At 57.4% G+C, this 17,382-nt stretch overlaps 3 protein-coding genes across 3 annotated transcripts; 1 reads left to right on the top strand and 2 right to left on the bottom strand.

Moving 5' to 3' along the window:
• Window positions 1-1,125: 1,125 nt before the first annotated feature.
• On the bottom strand, window positions 1,126-4,186 carry AMTR1-4 (Transcription activator AMTR1; the record flags this gene model as incomplete). Its single annotated transcript, XM_036636184.1, has 5 exons — window positions 1,126-1,729; window positions 1,790-3,275; window positions 3,405-3,498; window positions 3,580-4,091; window positions 4,138-4,186. The coding sequence occupies 5 exons, from the start codon at window positions 4,184-4,186 to the stop codon at window positions 1,126-1,128; spliced, it is 2,745 nt and encodes a 914-aa protein (XP_036498037.1).
• Window positions 4,187-12,813: 8,627 nt separating this feature from the next.
• Window positions 12,814-13,950, top strand: panC (Pantothenate synthetase; the record flags this gene model as incomplete). Its single annotated transcript, XM_036636185.1, has 1 exon — window positions 12,814-13,950. One exon carries the CDS (start codon window positions 12,814-12,816, stop codon window positions 13,948-13,950), a length of 1,137 nt encoding a protein of 378 aa, XP_036498428.1.
• A 400-nt stretch (window positions 13,951-14,350) lies between these two features.
• plsB (Glycerol-3-phosphate acyltransferase) lies at window positions 14,351-16,934 on the bottom strand (the record flags this gene model as incomplete). The annotated part of the gene is made up of 3 exons (XM_036636186.1): window positions 14,351-14,812; window positions 14,863-16,717; window positions 16,783-16,934. 3 exons carry the CDS (start codon window positions 16,932-16,934, stop codon window positions 14,351-14,353), a joined length of 2,469 nt encoding a protein of 822 aa, XP_036498038.1.
• Window positions 16,935-17,382: the final 448 nt, after the last annotated feature.

Below are 17,382 nucleotides of genomic sequence, written 5' to 3' on the forward strand. Positions count from 1 at the left end.
ATTCATCCAAACGACGACACCAGGATTTTGGCAAGATCTGGCTTGGCATACCAATAACATGGGCAGACTTGGGTCACCGCCGTCCTGGCTCGACATTTTCCTACTTCTTTCCTTTTTGAGCAAGCTTTTTTTACGAGAAAACGGCATTAGACAGGGCATGGATTACGATGATAATGGGCGAATGAAAGACAGAAGGTCTGGCTGGCATGGGATTTCCAATAGAGCAGAGGATTCAGGGAAAGGGAACCACTTTTTGGTTTTTTTCATAGACTGGGCTTCTTTGATCACGGTCAAGAACGAAAAAAGCATTTGGCATTGCGATAGAATTCTCCCAGTGGATTAGAGAAAGCAGGCACGAGAAAGAACCAAGCCCACCCCTCCCGCATCCGAATGATACCACAAAATATATGCATACAAAACAAAGACCCTTTCTGCTTGGTGCCGAAGTTTTTGTGAAAAGGACAGTAGCAAACAAACACAAACCCCAAAAGTCCCTTGTCATTCGATTGATGACACGAAAACGAATCCTGATGGTATCGATGCCCCCTTTGGAAGCATTGTCCTCCTCCCTCCCCAACCCTAGTATGCCGGAGCGAAAATCCACAGCTCGCTCTCGAAAGGCATGTCCTTCCTCCCCCTGTTTGTCCAGTTTGCCGGAACGCCAGATGCTACGTTCGGGTGATCCCTTTCAGGAGTCCATCCCGTAGGAGATAAGAAATCTCATCCACACCACCCCCCCTTTTTGCCGCAATGATGCCGGCCGTCCTGTAAAGCCGTATCCCCCGCCTTTGTAAAACAAGAAAAAAAGCCTGTATGGAGATGTAGAAGATGGAATTGAGTAACGTAGAGGCCGGGAAAAGACGAGCGGTTGAAGATAAAAAATGTGTGGTAGGGTTCGGCCGTGATCATGAACCAGGCATCCAGTGCCGTCTTTTTGTAGTGTAGTGTGCTTGTCATCCGCAGGTTGAAATGTGAAGATCCCGCTCGTCTTTTCCGCGTCGCTCTCCAAGAAGATTATGTAGATATAAAAGGGTTAGACACGCCCTGGGGTGAGGTCGGGTCGGTGCCTTTTGTAAATAAAGATGGGCTGGAAGAGAAAGATGAGCAAGAAAAGGATAACCCCAATCAGAGGAAAGTCTGCGAGCTGTACGAGTTGGACCTGTTCGGCGGCTCGTACCAGTTCTGGTACGGGTGATTCGGCAGCGAAAAGTCCGCGAAGCTGAGCGGGTTCACGAGCGCCTTCATCGGCGCCGCGGGCGGCTGGCTGCTCGCCGCCGTCATCGCAGGCGGTGCGCCGCCGCTCGTGCTGCTCGCGTAGTACTTCCCGCCGCCGCCGCTGCTTCCTCCTCTTGGGTCTGGGTGCGCCATGACGGGCGTGTTCCCGCCCGCGGGGGACGGCCAGCCCCACGACTTCTTGAGCTCGGAGTGGATCTTGCCGAGGCGCCAGCCGGAGGCGGTGTGAATCTTGTCGAGGATCTCGAGGACCTCCTCCTGCTCGCGCGGGTCGGTGAGCACGGCGGAGGCGATGGCGAGGGAGCGGATGGCGACGGAGGCGACGCCGCGGTCCTTTGTGTGCGCGACGATGCCGCAGACCTGGTGCGCGTGGTGCAGCTGCAGGGCGCGCATTTCCTCCGAGGCCTTGCCGGGTTCCATGGGGTTGGTCTGCGCGAGGAGGCATTGGGCGGTGTGGTAGAAGAGGCGGCCGATGATGGCGGCGCGTTTGATTAGCCTGGAGGGGGAATGGTGTTAGTACATGGGTTAGTTTGAGGAGGGAGGGAGAGGAACGTACCAGACGTTGGGGAAGGCAGACTTGGAGTTTGTCTGCGAGGGGTAGAGGTAGCCGAAGGGGTGCATCGTGCGCGGGCACGCGTTGTTCCACTTGTCGCACAGCCGCTTGAGGTCCTGCCACTGCGCGAGCCGGTTGCCGAGGCGGATCTGCTCGTCGTGCGGGCTCGGCTCCTGGAAGCGCGGGATCGTGGCGCGGAAGTTGGCGATCTTGGCCACGATGTACAGGATGCGATGCACCCACAGCTCCTCCGACCCGAAGCCATCTCCCGATGCCGCCGCGGCAGCAGTCGCAGCACCGGCACCGTTGCTCTCGGCGGCAAAGTCCATGTCCAGCCCCCATGAGTCCGGGTCCCACGACGTCTGCCAGTTGAAGGCCAGGCAGGAGAGCACCTCCATGCCGATGTTGAGCCAGAAGCACGCGGCGCCGATGCCGCTGGAGCGCGCGTCCCACTTGCACTCGCGGATGAGGGCGCGGGCGCCGGCGATGTGGTTCATGCGCTGGGCGGGCTTCTCGGACATGATCTCGTAGACGTTGAGGACGACGGCGGTGGTGGCGCACTCGCCGGTGTTGCGGTCGGGGTTCTGCAGCGAGCGCAGCAGCTGGGTGGTGGCGGTGTCGTAGTAGAAGAGGGCCTTGTCGTCCTGGTAGGCCGGGTTGACGAGGGTGAGGTGCTTGACGCCGCAGGCGAGGAAGGCGTTCAGCAGCATGGGCGATTTGAGGGCGTGGTAGGGGATGAGGCGGGAGAAGTGCTTCTCCTTGTCGAGGGAGTCCATCCAGACGCCGACCTCCTCGACGAAGACTTGCATGTAGAGGATCTCCTCGGGCGAGTTGAGGTACTCGCGCTCGCCGGCGGTGGCCTTCTCGCTGGGGGGAGGCGTCATCATGCCGTCGGGCGCGAGGGCGTTGGCGCCGTTAGCAGCACCAGGGGCGGCGGCGCTGTGTCGGTAGGACGGCGGCGGGGCGGTTGGTTGCGGGACGATGGAGGCGGCGGAGGAGGCGTCGCTGTCGCGGTGGGTGTGGGAGCGGGAGTGCGAGTGGTGGTGAGAGTGCGAGTGATGAGCGTTGTCACGGAGGGCGGCGAAGTGCTCGTAGCCGGCGTATGGGTGAGGGCCAGGGTGCGCCGAGTTCTGGGGGGTGAGGTAGGCGGTGGCGGACTCGCTCTCGCGGCGGTGAGGAGGGTAGTCTGCGGCGCGAGGGGGCTCCGGCGGACGGTGGGCGGCGTGTGGCGGGTAGGAGACGTAGGAGGGCGGCAGCGAGGGCGGCGGCGGGTGGTGTTGAAGGTGAGTCCGGGGAGAGACGGAGGCGTCCGGGCCCGGGGCGGCGCGGGCGTGTGGGAGGAGGTGGCCCTGGTGCCGGAGGGTCTGCTCTAGATGGCTCGGCTCAGGCCGGGGAGCGGCGGCGACGGCGACCTTGTCGAGGTGCGCGTACCGGCCGAGTCCGCCGACGTATTCTGAGGCGATTTGTCTTGATTCATCTTGGAATTGTACTGTGGTTGAATCGCGTTAGCCTGTGTCCGCCACGATGCTTACGATTCCTCACACTACCTCACTCACATGAGTGAGGTGAGGGGATCGGCTATTGGGTGAGTGAGATAAGATGGGGGCTCCGGACTTACCCGACCACTCGACGGTGGGAGGCATGTAGGGCGGTTTCTTGACCTGGACATCTATGAAGTTGAGCCGCACGCCGCGTTTGCATTCTCGATTGCTCTTGCGACAATTTAGACAGTCTGGTAAGCCTTCGTCACATTTTAGATGCCGTTCCCTACACGTTAGACAGCCCGTCCGTACTCGTTTGGACTTTGTGGCGGTCGCGGCGGCGGCGGCGGCGGATTTCTCGGGGGACTTTGCGGCGACGATGAGATCGCGCGAGGGGGTGAGGGAGTGGATGCTCGCGCTGCGGCGGGGCGGGATGTGGGAGCTGGGCAAATTCATGGTGTCGTACGGTTGATGGTGGTGATGAGAAGAGTACTGATGGGTTTGGTGGTCTTGGTGGTGGTGGTGATGGTGGTGCTTGAGATAAGAAGACTGCTGCTGTTGCTGCTGCTGGTGGAGTGGTGCTACTACTTCGTTGCCGAGGCTAAAGTCGGTGGTGAAGTCGGAAGAGAAGCCAAAGGAGAGAGAAGAGACCTGGTCGTCGTTGTCGTCAATGTCCTGGGCGCTGTCGAGGTACGGGTCGTGGACAAAGTCGAGGGGCGGATGATGCTCAAAGGGGTGCAGCACCGCCGGACCAAGGCCAAAGCCTGGCACGAGGACGCCTGCAGAGGCGTCGTATGCCTCCAGGGCTACCGAAAGGCCCGTCTCTGGTGAGTAGAGACGGTGGGGGGATTCAACGAGGGCTGGGGACACCCAACGGCTTGGGCGACGTGGAGGGCGATGCGGGCGTCGTTGTGGGCATTAACTTGGTGGAGGGCTGAGAGGTTGAGTTTGCCGTCGGAAGGAGATGAGAGCGAGAGACTCTGACTCGTCGCTGTCGTCGTCGTGATGGTCGTCGTTGGAGTTCGCTTTCGTCGGGTCACTCACGATGAGAGTGAGTGTGCGTGTGTGTGAGAGAGAAAGAAAGCGGATGCGCGCGCGCGAGCGGGGGGCCGATGTACGAATGAGCGGCGAGAATGATCCGCTGTGCTGCTGCTGATTGAAGGACGGGCTGCTGGCTCAATGGCGGGTGACTGACTGGGAACACTGATCCCGTTGCGTGAGAGACGTCGCCGTCGGGTGGTGATGAGATGCCAGGTGCGCAATGTCGATGAAATGCGATGCGCAAGCGATGAGATTCCTTCCTTTCAATGCCGTCGCTGCTGTGCTGTGGTCGTCGTCGAAGTCTTCGTCTTCGTCGTCGTCGGGGGCGCGATCGGAGAGCCACACAGATTCACTCACAGGGGGCGGATGCGTTGCGGTGCGGTGCGCACGATGTCGGTTGTCGGTGAGAAGCGGAGAAGAGATGGTTGGTCGGTTGGTTTTAGTGAGCGAAAAGTCGAGTCGAGATGCGAGGTGCAGTGGGAGGGAGAAAAATCAAAAGTCACAAGCTTTGGCGTTCTGGATGGAGCAAGGTGAGGTAAGTCGAGCCAGAGTAGGTAGAGAAGCTGGATGGATGGATGGATGGATGGATGGAGGGAAAGACTGAGCGGCAGTGGCCCAGATTGACTTGACTAGCGCAAGATGGCCGAGGTGTGTGTAGCGTGTGCCCGTACTAAGTAGCTCTTTGTGTGTGTGTATGTCCAGTGGGTGTGTCCAGTGGGTGTGTCCAGTGGGTGTCTCCAGTTGTTGTAGGCAGTGTGTGTGCTAGGAGGTACCCTCTTCCAGGCCTTGGCCGTTGGTTTGGTTGGTGGCTATGTCTTGTAGGTACTTTGCTGTAGGTAATGGCAGTGGATGTACCTCTCGCCGATGAGGACAAGGACAAGGACGAGGGAGGGGGTGAGCCCTGGTCTGTTCTCGAGGCCGCTAAAGGTACCGTTTACACATGCAGGAATCCCGGCCGGGGGAGGTGTGGGTAGAGACCGAGAGCATGTACCTTCTTCTGTACCTAACACAACAGAGTTCCTTGTTCTCTTTTCGGATGTGTCCATGTATCGTCTTCTCGTTGTAAATGTGTGTGTGGTGTGTGCATGTGTTATGTGCTGTGTGTGTTGTGTATTGTGTGTCCTTGTAATCCAGATGAGATGGACGCAAAGGGATGAAAAGACGAAGTAGAATGCTGTTGCGTCGAGTGTGTGATATCGGGAGTTTGTGTGGTGGACGGTGCGCACCCGTCTTCTTTCTCCGCGGTTGATGGCGGGGATGTAATGTTCAGGCCAGGAAACGGTATGCAGAGGGCAGATGCAGCAGTATTAGGCGAGGAACGGAACGACGGCAGTGAGAGTGAAGAGAGAAGAGCATGAGGACCGTGAACGGCTCGTGTGTGTGTTAATATGGAGCAGAAGAAAGCGCCGAAGACGATGGATCTCTTTCTATCTCTCGGCCGCGCGGATTCCCTTCCCCCAGGTCAGGTTCAGGGGTCTGCTGCTTCTGGGGTTATGGATGTGAGGAAGAGAGCGAGCATCAGAGAGGGCCAAGACACGTCTTGCGGCTCGAGAGTACACGGAATATGTGTACGTGTATATGTCGCAGACACGGATAGATGTGATGCAGAACGCAGAGCTGGGCGGGGGTCTTGGTACAAGACTTCCAGGATGAATGCCTCTCGTCTTTTCGATGTTCTCGTCGAATTAACGACTGAGCAGTCGTGGTGGAATGAAGTTTAAAAACAAAGACAGGCAGCGTGGATCAAATCATGGAAGCTTCAAATTTCCAGGAAAAGCATTCAGCCAATGCCGGTTCTCGGGCGGCAGTGGGTAGAACAGCGGTCACCAACCGATGGACGTCGTCGGAATTGAGTGAGTCCAGAACTTTTTTTAACAACCAGGCACGCAGCACGCAGCAGGAACGGAACAGGCAGATCAGGGCAGGCAGGCCAGACAGATCCAAGGTCGGGTCGAGCTCGGGTCCTTTTTTGGGGCGACGACGGGGGCGTGTCCCTCTTCCCTTGCAAATGTCACTCTCAGTCTTCCTCTCAGCGCCCTTCAGCAGGTCGTCGTAAGGTACGGTACCTCTCCAGGGGAGGGGCATGGATGGATGGCAGACGGGCGCGCATGTGGGGAGGCTGAAGAATTGGCAAAGGGGATGGGGAAAAGGGAAACGAGGCGCGCCGATGGCGGGTGAGATAGGGAGGGATAGATCGGCAACGACAGCGTCGCTTGCCGCAACTCTATGGGTAGCGAGAGCGATTGAAGAAACTCTGAACGGCTGAGAGGCACAGAGGGAAGGAGATTCCGGGGGGGAGGGCCCCAAGGTTGAGGCGACGGCGTTGCGAGGGAAGATGGGGTGTGTTGTGGGCGTTGTGGGTGTCTGTGTGGCTGTGAGCAAAGAAAAAGGGGAGCGGGAAGATACCTTGAGAGACTCATCACTCACACACTTGTGCTGTGGAAGGACGAGAAGTGTGTATGATGCAGCCACACAGGGGCGTGATCGCAGCAAATGGCCTCTCGCTTGATTTAGCACTTTTGGCGGGAATCTTCTAAAACCGGAGCGGTCCCCTGGGTTCCACTTTTTAAGATGGAAGAAGCGTTTGCCGATGGGTGACAGACGGGCTCGAGTCTCTTGTCTGTGGCTGGAATCGTTGCATGTACCTGTTGACGATGGAAGGGCTTGAGTGTTGATGCTGGACCCCTGGGCCTTTTTCGATATCTGCACGTCTATCAGATGTATGTTTTTGATGATGCTGTCTTCTGTAGACATGAATAGAAACTCTACTTGACAAGAAACATCAAGAGAAAAGCTGAGAAAGTGGCGATGACCACCATCGTTCGATTGCTCCATAACAATGGCCAGAGCACCGGAAAACCCGTCATCGGAGCCGATATCCGAGAGTGAATGGCCCTCGACCGGCAACGCTGCGCCGCGCCGACCTGTTCAGGGTAGAGCGCCGAGATGGCGACGGTATCCCGATACTCCGTTCGGCACACACAAAAGAGAGACCTACAAGAGGGCTATCTCTATGAACACCAAATCGCCCAACAAGTACATCGCCAATGTCAATGATGCGTAATTATTCTATCCAAAGAAATGATAGCAGCACGACAACGGAAACAGATCCCCCCGCGATCCCCATGTCCCTCGGACCGCACACAGCCACAAAGCACACAGCACACAGCATACGCTCTCTCTTCTGATCCTAGATGTACCTCGATACATCCCGCTCCCACATGCCCGTACCTTGCGCGGGACGTGTTGCAGATCCGCCTTTCCGGGGTTCCAGGTGCCGCTAGAATTACGCTCGAAGGAACGCAGTGCCACACACCACACTGCACACACACAAACGCCAGCCATCGTCAAGCCAATACTGACTTTCCTACCAAGACGTAGAGTGACTTGGGCCCTGACAACTACCACCCCCCGGACCCGTCACAGGAAGGGCTTGCTTCCTTCCCTTCCTTCGCCGTGAAGTTGCTTTTAGCATCCGCCCTCTTTTTCAGCCTCCTCCCTTGCCCGTTGGAGATGCCTCACCGTTGGCAGCGCCCGACAGAGTGGCACACTTTCACAGCGGCCCGAGGCAAGCCAGCAGGCAAAATAATACTAGCAAAACAGTTGTGCTGCCGGGGTTTAGGCTCGAGGGATCATCCGTCCGTGTATTCGCCCTCTAGGACGTTCTTGTCAGAGACCTGCTTCGGCTTCTCTTGCTTCCCCAACATCCCGCCGAGCTCATTCGCCGCATACTCTTTCCTTGCTTCGGGCCCCAGAACGCCCAGGGAAAATCAGACGCACGAAAGCAAGCAAGCAGGCGGCCTTCCTTTACTACCATCGTCAGTGCGTCCCTTAACAATGCCTAGGCGTGAAATAGCCCACTGCTGTATGGTAAATGTACTGTATCATCATGAGCCAAGTCTTTCCCGCCTTCAGGTAGCATTCGCCGAGCGCCATCACAGTCGCAAGTACAGCAGCATCCAGCTCTTGGCCTTCCTTCAGATGTTCCCCAGCGCTTGGCCTCGAACCCCCTTTCTTGCGCGTCTCTCTTTTCAGGGTATTAGCCGTTGTGGATTTTCCTCTGATAATCTGCGCGTCGACGATGGGGCACGTCTGTGGCATCTGTTGCCGGCCTCGCCCAGTTGCCCTTTTCTCTGCTTTTTCCCCACACGCAAGAGGCCGCGCAATAACGTGCTCCAGTCCCCTGTCACGAACCCAAGCGCCCACGAAACCTCGCCCATAGTTGCATTTCTGCTTCTTCCCAACGCAATTGACGCTCGCTTGGTGCTGCTTCCGAGAGAAAGAGAGCAAAAAGGATGGACGCCAAGTTGGATGATCAACAGAAATCATTCGGCTCCTGTTGCGCATTTCGTTTCCGCGTGGGGTGCTCAGCTGGCTGAGCGTCACTTCATCCATCCACAGATGATGTATCGTGTTTTGTACCTTACCTGAAAGTGCCCATTCATTACGCCAGCAGGATAAAACAATGTACCCGGTCAGTAGCTTATTTGGCCCGGAAGAACGACGGCTGCCCACAATACGAAGAGTGCCTCCACTTTCTCTCCCTCCCAATCATGCCACAGACGTCTCCTCCCCGTGCCATTATCTCCCCGCCAGTCCTCCGCCGCCAGAGGCCAGCCAACCCCCCGTAGGGTAGCCGTCGTCGTGCTCCCAGACCCCGGCCGCTCCGCCGCCGCTCGGCGCGGTTTGATCGTCACGGTTCCCGGTAACGGGCACACGCGGTCTGTCGTCAATGTTTGTTCCTACCTCCCCCTCCTTCACGCCTGCCGGGTGGAGGGGCACGTTGGTTCGATCGCCCAAAAAGCAAAGCAACCAAAACCGGCAATTGTTAACTCTGTCACCTCTTACTTTTAGTCAGAAGTGTTTCTGGAACGTCCACACTCTGGTAACTATAGCCCATATATGACAAGGTTCCCGCGACAGAATTAGCAAGCCCGAGCGAGAGGGAAGGTCAAGCTGAAGCCAAAAGGGCATGACTGTGGAAAAGTAAAGTGTAGACGGCTCGGCCGATGAAGCAGGATCGTCGCGGCGGGTGAGTTGAGCCGAACAAGGTCGCACGTCTCGACTCTACCATTCTTTTTGTCACCATGCCACATACCACACACACCGTCGCAGTAGCATCAGACCTTAAAACCATTACCTGTCAACGTAGACGCCCAATAAGCACCCAGACACGCACTAAACGTAGGGCCAACAGAGCCTCCGACGTAATAATCGCCAACGTTTTGGCTTTGCATCTCGCTACCTTTTGCCCTGCCCACACACTTCCTGCTGTTTGTCTGCTCGGCTGTCGCTCATATCGAGTATCAGCCTTCGCGGATATAGGTCTGGGCGAACAAGGTTTGTTCCCTGGGGAAGCTTTTGCCCATGTTTCGTTTGGTCCTGCATTCGACGGCGCCCCCCCTCCATCCACTCTTCGCGCGGGATCCTTTTTCCTTTCTTCCTTTCTTTTTTACTACGGTACTAAGAATAAACTGAAGTAAGCTTGAAGGCCTTACGTCGGGTGTCGTTGCCCTTTCTCTGGAGACTGTTTTGGGGATGCATGCTAAGAAAGAACCCCTGCATCCCTATATGCTCACCGTCTCCTACAGTCTGACCAAGAAGAGGAAGAGGTCGTGTGCACCTCACCATCACCCCTTGCTATTGCTGTCAGAAAGATTAACCAGCGTATCCGCACCGAGGCGACAACTTGTCGTCCCATCAAGGCCCGGCTGTCCACTCTGCCGAGGACAGTCCCCTTTAAATGCCAAGAGAAATGATGTTACTGGATGGGCCAAGCGCCGCGCCGCCCAGCACCAGAGGGGCCGCCGCAGCAGCAGCACCAGCCAGCGCCGGCCCAAAAGTGCGAAACGCCGCACCAGACGAACCGGAATGAAACATCAAGCAGCGGCGGGTGCCGTCATTACTTTTCTTTGCTGTAATGTATGCTGCTGGCCTCGCATCTTGACACTGAGAGTTAATCTGCGCCCTGATCCGAGCTTACGGGTGGCTTTCAAAGTTCGGCAAAAGGAGGGAGGGAGCTGGACAACGCTGTGCATTCTAGCTTTTTTTTTTCTGTACTTAATTTTGCGGTGCCTTTCTTGGCAGGCTAGAAGGGTAGCACTACTTCGTAGAGGATGTGGTGCAAGCCAAAGCGAGCTCGTCGTCTGATAACACAGGCAAAAGGTAGATGTACAGAGAGACAGACGGACATGTTACCGACAGCCTGAAAGCGAATGCGTGCCAGCCAATGAAGACGGGTGATTCGACGTCTCTAGCTGCAATTTGGTGAGGAAACTCTTCTCACCCAGCGAGCTTCTTAGAAAGAGACATGGTGCAAATGAAAACCTGTCTCAGCTGTGCAGATTCAAGCATAACCATCAGCAGCAGTTATTTTCAGTCGTAGAATGGTACCATCAGCAACCAGGTCTGTCTCTGTCCCACCGCGCCGCGGACCGCGGGCCGCGACCAAAAACACCAGTTCCCCAGCATGCCAACTCGTTCCAGGCCGTGACCGTGACTCCCACCAGAACAAGCGCCAGATGCGATGCGATGGAGATGCGATTGCGATACACACCCGTCGTCATGCCTTGTTCCGTGATGTTGCTCTTCCATGGGGGTCCCGCAGCCCGTAGGCACCGCGGACCTTGTTCTTCCCCACCCCACGCCCAAGCACAACCAGACAGACGAAAAGAAGAGTCCGCCACAGGGGTCTCATTCACTCACAACATGGGGTGGGTGGGTGGTGGGTTGAAGCTGACACTTCTTCTGATTCTCAGCGGGAAAGGATAAGCTTCTCGGGAAGTTTTTGCCTTGCGGTCGCGGGTAGCATTTCTGGGGACTTCCCGACGACGACGGTCGGGATGGAGGGGGGTTGGATGGGGTAGCTAACGCCCGAGGCCCCAAAGAAAGAAAGGGCCGGGTCTTGTTGCAAGATTTGACGTCGGCTCCGGACTTCGCCTCTGCTGCAACGATGCGACTTGCCTTGCCTTCTTGAGGGTGCCGAAGCTTGGAAGGGGAGACGCCAAGTTTTGCTTGGACGTTTTCTTGAGATTGTGTTAATCCCAGGGCCAAGCTGTCAACTGGGCCGCAGAGTCAGAGAGGGAGAAGAAGAAGAAGAGAGAGAAGCCATCTGCAACCGACGCCCAGGCTGACCGGGCAGCTTGGCGGGACAAGTCGAGACTGCCCTTTCTCGTGGCACTCGTTCTCGCACAAGATTGTGACTTGGCACACTGAAGGAGGACTCTAGATGTCCAGCAACCAGCTGGGGCCGGGGCTGTGCTGTTCCTGTGCAGAGTTGCATGCAAGTCTTCTTCCTCACGAGTGTTTCTCGACTCTACCCTCCCCATTTCCTTGCTGGGAATATGTAGCACAGATTATCGGCCGGGAGATTGGCTGTCATCCCCCGTGGATGCAGCCACCTGCAACGACCCGGCCGCCTTCTTTCGATCTGCTGCGTGCTTTCGTCTGAAGTCACCCAGAGAGAGGGTAACAGCCCAGGGTAGACGCCACCACCACCCCATTTTCTCATGGGGGTGGTGGTGGGTTGGAGTTGGGAAAGTGGGAAGTGGGCGCGAGGCGCGAAGCAGCACATTTTGTCAACATCTGCTACATCTCAGCCTGTCCGCCAAGAAAGTGTCTCCAGGCGTGAAACAGGAGATTTGACAAATCGTTTCCGTGTTCACAAGAGAGAGGCAGCGGGAGACAGATACTGAGGGAGTTGGGAGTCGGATCTTGCTGTCTCCTTCTCACTCATCACTCAGTGAACACACAAGATAGAGAAACACGATCACGTCGGAGGGAGGGAGTGAAGAGGGGGGTGTGGGATCGCGACCTTGGCCAAATCGTGCAAAGAGGGCCACGGCAATCTCGCATGCCTCGCGTCACACGGGGATTCTCTGGTGCCATGTCGTACGAGGCATTGACCTGGCATCATTGCTATTGCTGTGTATCCGTAGGCCGCTGAGAAGGGCAATGACTACGTGCTTTCTTGCAAGACACACAGCAGTGTTGTGCGGTCTGCCAACGAAGCAGGCAAGAGAACAACTCGGGGGTAAATAGTCGGCATGGGGAGCCCAGGAAAGGGGAAGGGTAGTGACAGCGGGAAGTATGGAGAGGTTATTCAGTGGATAAGGTAACCGCTGGAAATCTCCGACCGGGCCTTCACCGGGCTCACCGAGGTGGGGCAGGTCCGAGAAGGTGAGTGTCGGTGAGCAGCCGGAGAAACCTCTGGGTGAACCATCTTCCGCGTTGGCCGATTAGATAAGATAACCTCATGCCCCTCACGTGCGGACCCCACAGGAGCTCCCTCACCGAGCCCCTCACCGATACCGCCGAGGACCACGACCTCACAGCCATCTCCACCAAACCTCCCTCCGTCCCCAAAAATCCGCCGCAGAAACCATCACAGCGTCGCCGACTCTATAAGCCATTGCGCCTCCACAATGGCCGCAAATCCTCTCCTTCCCCCGTAACCACCGTAATCGCCAGCTGCTCACAATTCCATCAACCCAAAAATCATCCAAAATGCTCGCCCGCACCCTCCGCGCCGCGGGCAGCACAAGCCCATCCCGCAGCTCCAGCATATCCAACCAGCGCCGAACAGCCTGCTCCTCCTCGTCTTCAGCACCAGAAACGGTCCCCTCCTCCCCGATCCGCGTCTTCCGCAACGTCTCCGCCCTGCGCACCTGGCGCCGCCCGCACCTCCTCAACTACCGCTCCGTCGGCCTCGTGCCCACCATGGGCGCCCTGCACGACGGCCACCTCTCCCTCATCCGCGCCGCCGCCCGCGAGAACCACCACGTCGTCGTCTCCATCTACGTCAACCCCGCCCAGTTCGGCGTCGCCGAGGACCTCGCCTCCTACCCGCAGACCTGGGCCCGCGACACCGCCGTCCTGCGCGACCTCGACCGCGAGCTGGCCGGCGACGGCGCCAACCTCGGCCGCGTCAGCGCCGTCTTCGCCCCCACCACCGCCGACATGTACCCCGCCGGCTTCCCGGGCCAGGAGCCGTCCAGTAAGGGCAGCTTCGTGACCATCACGCCCGTCGGCGAGGTCCTCGAGGGCGCCTCGCGGCCGACCTTCTTCCGCGGCGTGGCCACCGTCTGCATGAAGCTGTTCAACATCGTGCAGCCCGAGCGCGTGTACTTTGGCCAGAAGGACGTGCAGCAGACGGTCGTGATCCGGCGCATGGTCGAGGACTTCATGCTGCCGACGGAGGTCGTCGTCGGCGAGACGATGCGCGAGGACGACGGGCTGGCGCTGTCCTCGCGCAACGTGTACCTCGGCGCGCGGCGGCGCAACGTAGCCACGGTGCTGTCCCGCGCGCTGCGGGCCGCCGAGGAGGCGTACACGCAGGGCGGCGCGCTGGAGCGGGACGCGATCCTCGGCGCGGCGAACCAGGTCGCTGCGGGGGTGCTCTCGGAGCAAGCGAAGCTGGCGCCGGCGGAGCGGGTCATGTTCGAGGTGGACTACATCTCGCTGGCGGACCCGGACTCGATGCAGGAGATCAACACGGTGGTGCCCACGAAGGGGGCCATCCTCAGCGGTGCGGTCAAGATGTTGCCCGTGGAGGAGCCGCAGCCCGGCGAGGACCTCGGACACAGCGGCGGACCGTCGGTGCGACTTATTGACAACATTATTCTAAAGCCAAATACCCAGTAGGAGTTCAAAGGTTGGATGGAAGGAACGTAGGGTAGCAGTGGTCGAATCCCACGTTTGAATAGACTTGACCACAAAGAATGCCATTTTTGAGGATTATCAACACATTACCGCAGCCAAGCACCTTCCGGCGCAGCTTATTAGGCTGGCCGGTCTCGACAACAAGGCATATATGAGGGCCACAGGGTAACCTCCGCGTCCATTCAACGCTGTACGTGAGAGACATCCCTGGAACCCTCATATATGACTCATTGACGCAACCGACCAGCCTAATAACCTGCGCCAGCAGAGGACCAACGCTGTGCGACTTCTCGACCCGGCCATCTAAGAAGAAAACAAAGGACAGGATGAGAACATCGTAATCATATCATACCCGCTTTACACGTTTACAGTAATACAAAATTTACAAATGTGCTCGGTTCTCCAGTGACCTACGCCTCCTCTGCTCCTTGACACTCTTCTTAAGCTGTCTCGCGTCCTCCATACTAAGGGTCGGCGACGCCCCCTTTTTATCCCCAGTCTTGGCGGCCTCGAACAGCTTGCTGCCGAGCAGATCCGTCAGGCGGAGCACGCGGGTACTAACGGTGGCCCCGTCACGACGGTTCTTGCCTTCACGTCGGCTGGAGGCGATCTTCTCGGTGAAGTCCCAGAGACGACCCGAGGCGTTGAGGGCGCCCGTCTCTGGATCGCGCGTGGGACACCATTCGGGGTCCAGACGCAGACGGGGTGGAACCTTGGGATCCTTGGATTTGACAACTTGGAGAATACCTTCTTCCTCGAACCGCTGGTACGCGTTCTTGAGGGTCTCCTTGTTCACAGCTTCGAAGTAGCTCAGGTCACCCTGATGGTAGAGTGTCTTGCCGAGCTGGAAATGTGTTAGTTGTGTGACTCTATGCTTGCCTGAATTTGACTTACCACTTGTGCACTGCTTTGGGCTTTGCCGACCTCGATCCAGATATCGTCCTTCTGGCCAAGCGGTGTTGCCAGGCCCATCAGAGAAACCGCTGCAAGCCAACTGGCCTCGATGAACGGCCAGATCAAGAAGCAGTAGAAGTCGTAATTTTCCCGTCCGACCATTCTCTCATGATCCGATAGGCCAACTACCACGACCTTGCCCTCCTCGTCTCGGTGAAGCTTGAGCACCTTGTCCGCCTCGAGGTCGCGCAGCGTCTTTTCCAAGTTCGCTGCCAGACCGTCGCTGGGGAAAATGAACTCGCCACGGAACAGAGACGAGAGAAACTGAATCTGGTCCTGAAGCTCCTTGAATGAGATATCTTGCATGGTGGGGCCACCTCCCTGCTTGACCTTCATGTACATTGCGGCGCTCACTATAGCTTCCGAGATGAACAGATGGATAGTCATGTTTCGGTAGAACGAGAGTTGGAACCTGTCAACGGCATAGTAGGTAGGTTCTGGAAGATCTGTTACGACGCCAACCAGATCCTTGCCCAATACCTCCAGGCCACGCTCGATAATGTCGGAGAGGGGCGCATTTCCAAAGTGGGCAACACGACCGCCCTTCGCCCGGACTCGGTCAGTGAGCCAATTGACGCGACGTTCGAGCTCCGTCTTGCCTACGCCTCTGCCTCTGAGGGTGAGCAGCACGGTGCCGATCAGAGCAGTAGGCATAACCACGGAAACATCATTGATGTCTGACAACACCTTGTAGCCGAGTGTGCGCAGGAGCTTCTGGCGGATTGCGGTATTCTCGGGGTTCTTCGTATCCAGGTTGAGGCCCGTAGGTAACCTGGACAGCCTTACAAGCTGCTCATTGATGAACCCACGCAAACTCCAAGGCTCATGGAAGCGAACATCGACTCTGCCAAGTCTCAAGGACAAGACGGATGAACCTCCAGAGACAAAATCTGCGAGGTTCTCCTTCTTCTTGGGTACGCCAAGCAACTCGGTAACGTAGCCCTCCGTCTCAATGACCTTGTCGTACTGTGTGCTGACTGGGCAGATAACGGCGTCTTCGACTCGACCTGACAGGATGCTGTCTAGGATGAAGTTGAGAATACCAAACTTTGGAGGCAACAGCTTGCCTGTCCTTGAACGGCCACCCTCAATAAAACACTCAAAGTTATAGCCTCCCTGCAGCAGGGTGTCGATATACGTCTGCACCAATGTCGTGTAGAGGATATCATCGCCGAACGACCTCCGAATCCACATGGCACCGGCATGTTGCAGGAAGCTTCCGACTAGAGGGAAGTTGAGGTTGTCTCCGGCCACGACAACCGGCAGGCCGAGTCCTAAGCGGTAGCAGATGAGCTGCAGCGAAACATAGTCGACATGCGATCGATGGCAGGGCAAGAAGATGATGCTCTGCTTCTTCCTTTCGGCCTCCTCCGCCACCTTTCGTAGCCTCAGAACCTCTTCGCTTGAGACGTGGATGCCTTGGTGATATGCGCGCAGAGTCAATTGCGTGACGAGGTAGTATGCGCTTCGGATAAAGGTCTTGCTTTCGAACTTGCAAATCATGTCGTCGGTCATTTTCTCGGCCACCTCCTGGATTCCGGTCTCGATGGCCGCCCTTCTCCGTGCGCGCTTCAACTCAAAGTCCTTGTCATTCTTGTTCAGTAGGCCCTCCTTCTCCTCGACAGCGATGCGCTTCTCGGCGAGGTCGGTGATGCGCGACTGTAGTAGTGGCGCCGACAGCACGGCATCCTTGATCTTGTCGCTAAAGCCAGAGTAGAAGATGGGTTGGCCGATGGCATTATCGTAGGCGCGCCAGCCGGTGCCGGAGACGTAGAGGGAAACTTCGCGAAGGAATCTGGCGCATAGGCTAGTTAGTGTTGTTCCTGGATCCAAAAGGGACCAAACTGCATGTGGACATACTGCAGAGGCTCGGAGCGAAAACGGGCCATGTGCTTCATCAGGGCCTCCTCCTTCTCGTCGTCGCGTTGGGTTTTGATGTAGCCGCTGGGCTGGAGGGTGATTTGGTCGCCGAGGATCTTCAGATCCGGCGCGGAGTCGTCGTTTTTAACCATTGCGGTGGCGGGTTGGGGTATCGTGGGGGAAATCGGGTATCGTCAAGTCGTGTCGAGTGCGTGGAATGGAATTGTTAGTCCTAGATACTCCGAAGCAGTCCGTTCAAGGTCCTTGCCATTGCCGAGTGTCGGTCGAGGAAGACGGGATCCCTTTTCTCGAACAGGACTGACTGCAAATGACGTTGGAGATTGACGGGCTACCCAAGTGAGTGTGGTAGTAGTGGGAAATGGTGGAGGAAGAGAGCGTGGGAAGTGTTTTGATCGTCTCTCCTCCCAGCAGCTCCTTGCTCCTTGCGCCGAGCGTAGCCAGAACCAAAGAGTCGCAGTGTCATGCCGCGGGACATTGGGTGGACCGTTGAGGTCAAGTGCCACCCACCCGGACCACTGATCCGCGTCCGCGCTTGCTGCCTCCCACCTGCTCCCACGCTGTCTCCAAGCCGAGCTCGAA

The sequence above is a fragment of the Colletotrichum siamense genome (assembly GCF_013390195.1).
Source record: "Colletotrichum siamense strain Cg363 chromosome Unknown KSG_Cg363_contig03, whole genome shotgun sequence".
Lineage (NCBI taxonomy): Eukaryota > Fungi > Ascomycota > Sordariomycetes > Glomerellales > Glomerellaceae > Colletotrichum > Colletotrichum siamense.